The 12,113-nt window shown below is 44.1% G+C and overlaps 1 protein-coding gene across 4 annotated transcripts in view; it reads left to right on the plus strand.

Moving 5' to 3' along the window:
- The window catches only part of cadm4 (cell adhesion molecule 4), a 175,215-nt gene that overhangs the window by 142,640 nt on the left and 20,462 nt on the right, over nucleotides 1-12,113 (plus strand). For all 4 annotated transcript variants that reach the window (XM_034102891.2, XM_034102888.2, XM_034102890.2 and 1 more), the window contains exons 2-3: nucleotides 2,037-2,183; nucleotides 10,113-10,400. In XM_034102891.2, coding sequence (XP_033958782.1) covers nucleotides 2,037-2,183; nucleotides 10,113-10,400 — 435 coding nt within the window. The remainder of the gene's footprint in view (nucleotides 1-2,036; nucleotides 2,184-10,112; nucleotides 10,401-12,113) is intronic.

Here is a 12,113-nt window from a genome sequence, read left to right on the forward strand (position 1 = left end):
CCATTGAATCCTCACATTTACTTTGGTTCTGATGGGTCACCAATCACCCACAGACGCTGCTCTGGCCAGGATGCACAGCAGGACTATTACAATTAACACGACTTAAAACAATGGAGGCCAGGCCCGGTTGCCCTGGTGATGAGTTATAACAGCCATTAGTAAAATAATTGGGATGACGGAGATAGGCCTTGATGGCCCCCGATATGAATCACAATATTGATGCAGAGAATGGGAGCAATAATGACTACAATTAGTGTAAATTGTGAAGACTTTTTTTCGGTTCCGTGGAGTATTAGCGTCCCCTTTGTCTTAATCCTCTCTTGGTTTCTTTCTTTCTTCAGTTCAATATCCACTGTGTCTTTCTGTTTCCCCTGATGTGATGAATATGTGGGCTTTGAGTATTTCATTAAAAGAGATTAAAATCGAGGGGAGAATTACATTTGAAGTTGGCAGGATCAGATGATGTCAAAGCGGCTTAATTGCAATATGCCAAGCCCTGCTCACACGCTCACCTATTGTGCATGTGTGTGCACAAAGTTAAACTCGGGACACACCACCCGGTTGCAGATATAGACATTCGTTTTGGCCCAAAGCAGTCAAGTCAGCAACTTCTGCTACGGCAGCCACCATCTGTTTGTCTCACAACATTTCCTGCCTTCTCAAGGTGTTCAGAGCTCACAGACGCTGCTGGCCCCAGCAGTCAAATATATACAGTCCCGTCGTCTTTATCGGCACTTCTTATTGCCTGCTTTATCATCGTGCTTCGATATTGATGTTGTTCTCTAAATCCTCCCCTCAGCAAACACTTTGCCAGAGAGAGAGGGAATGCAAATGGGTAAATACTAGTTTGGGGAGGCCAGCAAGCTGGTAATCTCTTCAAGGCAATCATAGTCCACTGCCGACTGGAGCCTTATGGCTAATTGTGCATACATCATTTTGAATTCAAACGATGCAACGGCTTGACCCACAAACAGAGGACGCTCCAATCAGATCATAATCAACCTCCTCATTACTGACTGTCAGCAACATGAAAGGGGCTCCCCGCTGTTTCTCAGCCCCCAAGATGAACATGTGGGGTTTAGGGGCCGGGCTAGTTAGTTTGAAAGATAATGTAGGAAAGTTGCTGTGAGTGTCTGTGTCACACCACATATTCATGTGTGCATGCATCCACACATGAATATTCACACAGGTGTCCCAAAAACTGTTGAGTGGTTTCCCCCCCTCTAGCACTTTCCAAATACCTGTAATAAGAGCCATTACATTGGGATAATGGCGTGTAATCAATTAGTTCAGCTTGCACCTGGATGAGAAATGGAATTAAGAATTAGTGAAGTGCATTCGAGGCTGTTCTGCACCTTGCCAAGCTTTTCAGACCGAGGCGATGACGGAAACACCACAGTTTGAACAGGTGGTGGCAGGGCCGCAGTCCAGAGTGTGATCAGATTGTGTGTGTGTGTGTGTGTGTGTGTGTGTGTGTGTGTGTGTGTGTGTGTGTGTGAGCCAAGCATTGTGTTTCCGTATGTCCATGCATGTGTGTGTGTCTACTTTCAAGACAGACTGCCACTTAGAGACTTAATAAGGCATCTTGTATTCAAATGTGTGTGTTGATGCATTCTCCAGTGGTTCCCACCAGCCAATAGGCCTGTTTGCATGTGTGCACGTAAAGAGATGAATAGCAGTAATTATAATCATCCCTATTATAATCATACGAACATATTGTTCATAAGAAGCCTCTTTTACTTGTTGAGTCCTTTTTTCTCAAGCTCTCATGTTCTCAATCTCTCCATCTTCATCACTCTGTCTCCTCCTCTCTTTTAGTCCCCCTCTCCATTTCTCCCTTGTTGTCTCCATATGACAAATGGCCAGTAAATGAAGGATGCTTTAAGTACCTTATTTTGAAAGGTTCTATCTCAAGTGCAGTACAAATTGAACATGTTTTTCTCCGCATCTGTTCCTAGTTTGTCCCCCCTCTTTTCTTCCTCTCCGTCACCCTCCCTCTCGCACACTATATTAACATCTATCCCTCTCTTCCTCAGCCCGTTGTCAGGCGGTGCAAGCAGAGAATGTGACAGTCTTGGAGGGAGGTACGGCCCAGATCTCCTGCCGCCTGCAGAACTACGATGGATCAATCGTGGTTATCCAGAATCCCCGCCGGCAGACGCTCTTCTTCAACGGCACGCGAGGTGTGTATCTGCGTGCACGTTTGCCTGTGTAGACAAACTTAATCCATCTATGTCTCTGCATTTGCCCTCAGTTCCATTTGAAGCCAGCCTTTTAAGCACATTAGCAATGACTCACCAACACTTGCACTTTACATTTGTCTTATTGCAAATGTCCTCGCTTTGCCTTTGAAGCGATTTCACATTAAAAAGTCAGATAACCCCGGAGTTAATTTAGATGATGGTTTTTCTTCCTGCCCTAACAGTGTGACTGCTTTAACTGTTTTCAAAGCACAGTTCAAAGCTCTCTGCATAATCCATTTTTAACCCCTGTGATGAGATCAGAACTTATTACAGCTCCTCATTAGAGCATAACCTTGGCGTTCGCAGGTTGTTTTTTTTAAAGCGGCTTTGTGGCAACAAAATATGGTAACCAGTTGTATAATGGATTTCATTGAGAGCCTCAGGGTAGACGAACGCTACTTGTTTATCTGAACTAATTAAGGGCAAAAGCTGCTACCTTTGCCATCTTTTCTCTTAGAGCTGCGAGGCAACCTCTGAGCAAAAGAACAAAGATCAAGGATTTTAAGCATTGCCTTTGAAATGCTTAATTGGAGCAAATGTTTTCAATACGTTTTGTCGTGTAGCAAAAGGTATTCATGCCCTTAACGTAATCGCTGTGATAACTTCTTAAGACGTTAGCTTGGGCTCAAGACTACGGAGTAAAAATGTGACTTGTAGCTTTTTACAATAAAGGGCAAGAGGGTGAATTTGAATATCCATCCATCCATCCATCTTCTCCCGCTTATCCGTGGTCGGGTCGCGGGGGTAGCAGTTCCAGCAGAGAGCCCCAAACTTTCTTTTCCCTGGCGACATCAACCAGCTCTGACTGGGGGATCCCAAGGCGCTCCCAGGCCAGCGAAGAGATATAATCCCTCCACCTGGTCCTAGGTCTACCCCTTGGTCTCTTCCCAGCTGGACGTGCCTGGAACACCTCCCTAGGGAGGCGCCCAGGTGGCATCCTAACTAGGTGCCCGAACCACCTCAACTGGCTTCTTTCGACGCGAAGGAGGAGCGGCTCAACTCCGAGTCCCTCCCTGATGACCGAACTTCTCACCTTATCTCTAAGGGAGACACCAGCCACCCGGCGGAGGAAACCCATCTCGGCCGCTTGTATCCGCGATCTCGTTCTTTCGGTCATGACCCATCCTTCATGACCATAGGTGAGGGTAGGAACGAAAATGGCCCGGTAGACAGAGAGCTTTGCCTTCCGGCTCAGCTCCCTTTTCGTCACAACGGTGCGGTAAAGCGAAGCAATTTGAATATCAAACAACTGTTTTTAAGATGATGTCAGCCTAGCAACCCAATGAATGTCAGCCTAGCAACCCAATGAATGCTTTGATTAGGGTTCAAAATGAAACCAAATGCCAAACCACACCTCTGCAGTACAGTGACAGTATACCAGTGATTCAGCCTCATTCCACTTTATACTGCATAATCAATAAACTGGTAGAATATGTTATTCAACAATTACACACATGACCAGTTTCAAATATGTACAGAAGCGCTTCTTCCTATTTTGAACACAACAACAGCAAGAGTTACACATTTAAGATTAAGATAACTGTATCCGGAAGGGATCTTCAGTTCTTCTCTCTGGTGTTATTTTACAATTATACAGATAGGCCCGAAATACACACATGCACACTCAGGACCTACATGCACTAAAGGAGAGGTGGCAGAGCGAATGGACGGCCAGTGTTCCCACTCTGTGACATGACATTCAAGCCAGTTCCAATGTTATCAACTGGTTAGAATAAAGTCCAATCCAGAGGGGTTAAACATGTCCAAAAGTGGTTGCCATGCATATTTTAATAAATCCATTTACACTGTCGTAGAGGTTGCAGGTCAGTTTTAGTACCTTCTTACACCAATCATCTAGTGCATAGCTGTCCTGCGGGATATCTGGAGTGTAACACAAGTCTTTCTTGTTAAATACGACTGCCAACCATTTTTATACACACAGAAGAGATGATAGCTTCAGGTCATACCCTATCAAGGTACCCATGTTGCCAGGAAAGACACAGTGTAAGTCATATTTTTTCTTCAAGCCCCCAATTTACACCATACGGAGCCTTTACTTGCCATAGCATAAACACAGTTAAAGTGACCAAACAGTTTGACAGGCAGATCAGAAACCCTAAAGCCCTCTGAAAGGACACCTGCTGAACTATTGTCAGATAAGCTCTGCACTCAACAGTGTATTGTACACTGAACAAATATATAAACGCAACACTTTTATTTTTACTCCCATTTTTCATGAGATGAACTCAAAGATCTAAAACATTTTCTATATACACAAAATAACCATTTCTCTCAAATATTGTTCACAAATCTGAAAAAATCTGTGATAGTGAGCACTTCTCCTTTGCCGAGATAATCCATCCCAGGGTTAGGGTTAGGGTTAGGGTTAGGGTTAGGGTAATGTTGTGAATCGAGTGGCCTGTGTTCGTCGTCCATTACATACGCCTGCCCATACCATAACCCCACCACCACCATGGGCCACTCGATTCACAACATTACCCTAACCCTATCCCTACCCCTACCCCTCACACCAGATACTGACTGGTTTTCGGACCCCCCCAGACCCCCCCAATAAAGCAAAAATGCACGTTTCAGAGTGGCCTTTTATTGTGGCCAGCCTAAGGCACACCTGTGCAATAATCATGCATCTTGATATGCCACACCTGTGAGGTGGGATGGATTATCTCGGCAAAGGAGAAGTGCTCACTATCACAGATTTTTTCAGATTTGTGAACAATATTTGAGAGAAATGGTTATTTTGTGTATATAGAAAATGTTTTAGATCTTTGAGTTCATCTCATGAAAAATGGGAGCAAAAACAAAAGTGTTGCGTTTATATTTTTGTTCAGTGTATTTTTGTTCAGTGTATATCTACATCCCAAGATCTGATCCTTTCTCCGAATGGTCTTCCCACTCAGTCTGTCTGACATGCTGCTTTAAAAATAGTTTTCATAGGTTATGATTTAGATTGTTCTGCTGTTGTTTGACAGGTGCTAATTATCCCAGCGTGATTTTGACTTTCAGAGAGTCTGTTTACTGAGCTAACTTCAATCAAGCTGCTCTAATTGAGTGTGGCTGAGTTCCAGACGTTTATCAAAATATAGCCTTACACATCGTCATTTTAATCTCAATCTGATATTGTTACGCAGGCCATATGTTTGAACTGCAAATAAAGCTTTCAATTTAGCTGGATTTATTTGAGTTGAAATGAGGACAGCGGCGGAAGCCAAAATGGTTGTTTGAAATATAACAGTGTTTGTATTTGTCTCATGGCTTTTTAGCTTGTGATCGATGACACATTTCTCATTTTCGAGGACTATTAAGGTCACACACAGCCTTAACACGATGCATATTCATCATCTTTCTAATAAGTGAAATGGCAAATATATTCAGTGCTAACCGTATTAAGTAGTAGATCGGTCAAAAGAATAAATGTCAAAACTGCAGTTATGTAGATGCTTAATCTGCTAAGAACAACACAAAGCTTGTAATTCAGAAGCATCAATATGTATGTAAATGTGCCTACCGTATGGTCTGATGTTTTTCTTTGTGAAAGTTTCTGCTTGAACACATTGAATATTTACAAATCCTTACAATTTTGATCAGTTGTAATAACATTGATTCAACAATCAAGACTCCCACGTCAAGTCAGAGTCAGTGAATATTTTCTGATGCATGCCGAGATCTGACAAAGAATTCGGAGAAGACTTAAGAACAGCCTTCAGTTTTCACCGCTCCAGCATTCAAATATTCTTGTTCCACACACCCTCTATTCACTCGTCGTTAGTCTCCTGGATCACGAAGTGACCTTAATTAGGTATTGAGGTCTCTGCTTTTAGAAAAACTTACTTTCAACTTTCCCCCCAATTCCATCAGATCAGCACTGCTAGCAAGTCCCATTAAGTATTCAAACAGAGCTGCCCCCTCTGCTCTCCCACGAGAAATGGACTTGCACCTTTTCGGAAAGCATGATGAAGCTTAATCACAGAGGAAGAAGATAGAGAAAATGAGAGGATACAAATAATAGTGGTTCTTCCCCCTCTATTATTTGTGTGGCGCCGGGTGGAAGGTAAAGGAACACACAGCATCAGAAAGAACAGGGAAAGGAAGTAATAAGGGGTGAAGACGCCGATAGCATTCTGAAACGACCCGCGGGTTAGGTAAGGTACAAAGTATAGATGGCTTTCCGTAACTAATTTGGCTCCGGTTAGCACAGAAAAAGCCTCGTTAATTACATTGGACTGGCTCTCTACCTCCGTGTTTGCTCCATCACTCGCTGTAGAGCTCTTCCATTTCTGCCTATCGCCCAACTGGTGCCCAGATATAACAAACTGACACCTTTCTGTGCCGAGCCATTCCACACTAACTGCCCAAATAGAGGCACTGCTGTAAGTGCTGTGAATTAGGATGCCTGTTTTGCAAGTGAGCAACCAGCCGGGGGTGTGTTTTATGAGATTGTGGCGACTGATAGCTGTAATAGAGCGGTGGAACTAAGCAAATGGACCTTTTCTCTTCAGTGGTCCGTATCCCTCTTTCTCCCCAACTCTCCTCAGCATGCAAATGAGCCAGGACAATAAAGGTGAACTTGGACTTGAACAGAAGTCTGACATTTAGTTGCCATTTAGTGCGGAAAGAGAAGAAAGATTTACCTATCTGGGGGGAACAGCTCTTTGACAATGCCCTGGTTGCCATCCGGTGGAGGGGACATTATTTGTGGGGTTGTGTGGAGAGATTAGTTTGGTGTACTTCCAGGACTAGTGGACTGACTCCATCGCTTCGGGCCACTCTCTCTGTCCCCTGTGGTTTTGTGTCTCTATCTGTATTGTATTTTCCCGCCTGCCGCATTATGAAGCTGTATTAGACTATTTCTCTCAGTCTCTTTTCCTCCTCAACTCTCTCGCGCACACACAAAGCCAATATCAGTACTGTAGAGGCTGTGTTGTGATGAATTATGCCGGGAGATGGCCGGTTGTTACATCAGGGAAGTGTGTACGCTTCCCTACGTGAGCCAAAGCCAACACAAAGGAGCGGAGATAGGGACGGAATAAAATAGAAATGGAGAGTGAGGGAAAGGTTTCACAGTGAATTCGATACGAAGCGAGTCACCAATCAGAATCTATGCGCATCGAGCCACTGTCACCCACAAACGGTTATTAGCGTTATTTGTTATTATCACTATTTTTCTCTCCATTGATTTCATTCTTTCTTGAATAACAAAAGAGAAATTGTTGCATGTTTAACTTTTTCATTCTCTCTTTGCCATCTTTTCTTTCTTCTTTGTGCCTCGATAGGGTTGGCGAGGGTAGCTGATGTCCACGGCTGCACAATTTAGAAAGCTGATGTGTGTTTTTGCTCTTCGTTTCCAATCTTTGGTTATTACTCAAAGTCTGAATTGCAGTGTTTACGCTGTTTACAATTGTAACATTTAGCCTGTCTAGCACTGACTCAAAGGGCAGCACTACTCAATGTAATAGCCTTCCTTAAACTCAGCTTGAGTTTTGCATTAAGCCTTATTTGCATAGTAGATTTCAAAGGTTGAACAAGTGCTTCACAGCGAAGAAAACAATAATCATTCAAACTTAATAAGACCCATTGTAAAAGGGCCAGACGCTAATTAGAAATTGGCTTAAAGGGATAAAACAATCATTTGCAAAGAGAATGAATGAATACATTCTAGTAAAGGATAGTCCAATAATTGCTTGGGGAAATTAACAAGCTTCTTCCTCAAGTTGGAAACGAGAGAACCAAGACATCCGTTATGTTGTATCAATGAAGAGCCTGGAGCTGCTCCATCGAGACTGACTTTGCAAACTCTCTCTGAACTTTTTCATATCAACTGAGCTTTAGATTTAGCAGCACCATACATTCTCGAGCAGAACATCGTCTGGTGTGATGTCACGGACCCTTTTCTGCAATGTTTTCCAGTTTTTTCGTCTGCAGCGCTCTCCGTGGGAGGGACGTCGCAAATTACCACTTGGTCCAGACTGCGGGAGATAGAACTGGCTGTTTGCTAATACAGAGCAAACTATCTGGAGGCTAAGGAATAAGTCCAAAGCTGAAAATGTCATATCACTCAATTAAAGCAGCCTTCGCTTCTCTTGTGCATGCTGTGCTGGCCAATAACTCGCTGCAAAGAGATGAATGAGGAAGATAAACAAGTAAAAACGTCAGATATATCATTGACATTAATTAACACAATCGTGATGTTATTCATGCCAAGTGCAAGCAACCACTTCTAACTAATATTACACAACTGCCGAGCAAAAAAGTAAAAGCACTTTAAGCCCTGAAACCCAGCCCTGTGATTCTAAACTAACCTGTGCCCCAATCTGCTAGAAGAGTGGAAGCAGTTGCAGCAACTGTCACTATTTGTGTCCTGGAAGTGGCACCATCAGCTAACCTACATCTACAGATCCAAGCTGTTATTACTCTCCTGAAGGTTTGCTTCCACCTGGCTCTACGCCTCTGAATGTCTGGCCACAGCGCACATGTTCTCACCAATTTATGAAGGTCTAGTGTTGTGGTCATTGACAGTTGTTTCCCTCAATTGGAAGCCAATTAGTATGTTCCAGGGATATGCCAAAAATAAGACCACTGACAGGCAGAAAGCACGTCTATGTTGAGGCCGGCAACCAATTGAGTCGCTAATAAGACGGCTGTGTTAAATGAGAGAATGCAAGGATCTCTTTCTTATCAATCTCTGAGGCAGGCTACACACTCTCTGACCTATGATATTAATTTACCAAGCCGGCTAGTTCCTCTGCAGCACACTGGATATAAAATGGAATAATTTGCACATCACTTGCACCCTTAGGCTAACTGCTTCGGCTGAACAGATACATACACAACTATTGACTGTGGCAGAATAGACTTTCAGAAACACAAAACAGCATGTCAAGCCGTAACAATGTAATACACAATTGCAAATCAGTAAGATGATTTAGCAAGGTTTTGCCTCGGTATAAATACTCTGTAATTAAGCAAACTGAGCTGTGAACCTGCAGCCTGGGTTCGTGGGTGAGGTATAAACCTGCTCCATTGGGTAATTCTCACCAAAACCAAATAAAAACTAGCAACAATCTTGTGAATGGATCACCCCACCGAACCAGGCCGATGGTCCCTTCCCTGTTTTCTAACCCTTACATCCGTCACCCTTAATCAGAACAAATGCACCTTCAAACGTCGTCTCAATAACACACCTTAAGTGTTGTTACTCCGTCTTGCTTGGTTGAAACGCTGTCGCTGTGTGTGGCAAAGTACTTAAAGCTGCCTCTGAGGTAGTTTCCACTCCAGTAGGAATCTCCAAAAGCACATTTTGCCATGTCCACACACAGAGAGACTCACACTCTGAAAACAATACCAGTGTCACTGTCACGGCTGGTAATAACGCCAGCAACAGGCTGCCAGTAAAAGTGTTGAAACAAGTTATTTAATATGACACTCTTTGGCAGTCTCCGCTTGTGTGTGCGGAATATTTCAAGCAATCAAAGCACCGTGACAAAAACAATTCTTAATGCTCCGAGTCTGTCCCTGAAGCCTTAGAACAGAAAAAAACAATCATTTATACTGACCCAGAGTAAAATCCTTTTTGCTTTCCCATTGGTTTTACCGTTACTCTTTATGTGCAGAAATACAGAATTCATTTGAATGAAGTCTCACTTCACTGATTTCTTTTCTACCGATGACTGATGTACTCACCTTCCCTCTCCTTGTCTCTCTTCCTGTCCCTTGCCCCCCATCTTCTCATCCATCACACCTCCCATCTCATCCTCCTTTCCCCACTCCCCTCCCATCCCATGCTGTCTCTCTTCCGCCCCCACCTCCATACCCCACTTCTTCCTCTCCCCATTGTCTCTGTCCACCCCCCAGCCCTGAAGGACGACCGTTTCCAGATGGTGCTCTTCACCCCGAGGCTGGTGCGCATCACTTTGACCAACGTCAGCGTGTCGGACGAGGGCGGCTACTTCTGCCAGCTCTACACGGACGCCACTCACCACCAGGTGGCGACGCTCTCCGTCTCCGTGCCCCCGGAGACGCCCACGGTGGAGGTGAAGCAGGAGGCCGTGGAGGGGGGGGAGGTGGAGCTCAGCTGTATGTCCCCACGCAGCAAGCCGGCCGCCACCCTGCGCTGGATGCGTAACGGACGGGCGATTCCAGGTACCTTAACAACGCTCGAAAGGATTGCTTGACTACTATGAGATGTTGAAATAAGGAATGTGTTTTATTTTCACAAAATGTAACAAGTACAACCATTATGTAAAAGCACAGATGCTACACTCCAGATGTTCTCACACTACTTCACACAATAACAAAGTAACACGATTTAATTCACATACTGCTTTGCTGCTGATAAATCTGAGCCACCCATCCGTCTGATACCTCGATCCATCCTTCTTTCCTTCTCTCTGTCTCCCTTGGCTTCTCTCAATTAGAGGAGCACTTGACTCAGTAATACATCTGAGACACATTTTCCTCTCGCCTTCAGTCTGTTTAGCCCCCGAGAAATCACTCTTTTGCACTCCACCGTTAAATCAGCATTTATGTATAATGTCACTTTCTGATTTGAATTCCTCAAAAACCTTGTCGAGTTGACTGAGCACCAAAAGGAAGAAACACGTTTTGACAAATGCATGCAAAGCATCTCTCACTCAGGCTTATGGCTATTATTTTCTCCATCTCAGATTTGAATAAATACAGACAAACATTGTTTAAAAGTACAAATTGCCGTCAAATGTGTTGCATTATTCATTTGTTCGCACTCGATGCACTCAAAGAACTCACACAGACGGGATAAAGTAGTGTGAGATCATCTTGTGTCAACCGTTTTTAGGCATCGAGCAATGCTTTGTCCTTTCAAAGCACATTTCAGCTGTCCTCTTTTTTACCTTTCTATTTCTGTCTGACACCAAACGTCTCTTTCATCCCGTCTCTTCTCTCTTTCTGTCAGTACATGCCTGTCACCATCATTCTGTTTCTTTCCTCTCTGTCCTTCCCCTTTGCTCTTTCCTGTTCTTTTCATCAAATATCCCTTTCTTTTTTCCCCTTTAAATATCAGCGGTGACAAAAACGTGCCGCTCGTCAGCCGGGTTACTGGTTGCAAAGGGCTTTAGTAGTCAAAGACACAGAGAGAGTAGCACTTTCTTTTCTTGCCTGATCGTTTTACTTACACTATTCTCTCCTCCTGTTTCCTCTCCCCTTATCTCCTCTTTCCCCTAACTTCTGATCTAGGTTCCACTCTTCTCCTTTCCTCCTGTTTCATCCTATTTCCTTCCCTCCCTGTATCATGCCTCCCCTCTCTTTTGGCCCTGAGTTAAATGAACTGTGACACTAAAGGTTGGAGGCAGATCAGGACAGATATGGGAAAGCACTCTTTAATTAAGACACTATCTCCCCACCGCTGCTTTAGTCCGTCTCATCTGCACCCACCGCGTCTCTCGCTTCGATTAGGCTTCCCCTCATTTGCTCGACGGCCGTAATTGAAAACTCAGCGCGATATAAGTCATATTGTTGTATTCTGCCTGAGCAGGCATACACTCCCAGTACGTGAGCATGTCGCCCTGCTGTTCATCCTTCCTCCTTCTGTCTCTCCTCCTCCTCTCTTTTCGCATCTTTCTTCCTCTCTGCATCTCACTTGGCCCTCTTATCGTCCTCTTTGATGTCTGGACTTCTCATCTCGATGCAGCCTTTCTCACCCCCTCCCCCATCAATCATGCCTGTTTTGCTGCTCTCTGTCTGAGTCTCTCTCTCCCTTTCCCTTTCTTCTCTCACCCTGGTCTTTTGACGCCGGTCCCTCGCCGTGTCTAGCTCAGTTAAATAATTAAATTTGGTTATGAGTTTTCTCTTATTTATCCCTCTCTCTCCTCCATCTCT

The sequence above is a fragment of the Pseudochaenichthys georgianus genome, chromosome 16, assembly GCF_902827115.2.
Source record: "Pseudochaenichthys georgianus chromosome 16, fPseGeo1.2, whole genome shotgun sequence".
Taxonomy (NCBI): Eukaryota; Metazoa; Chordata; class Actinopteri; order Perciformes; family Channichthyidae; genus Pseudochaenichthys; species Pseudochaenichthys georgianus.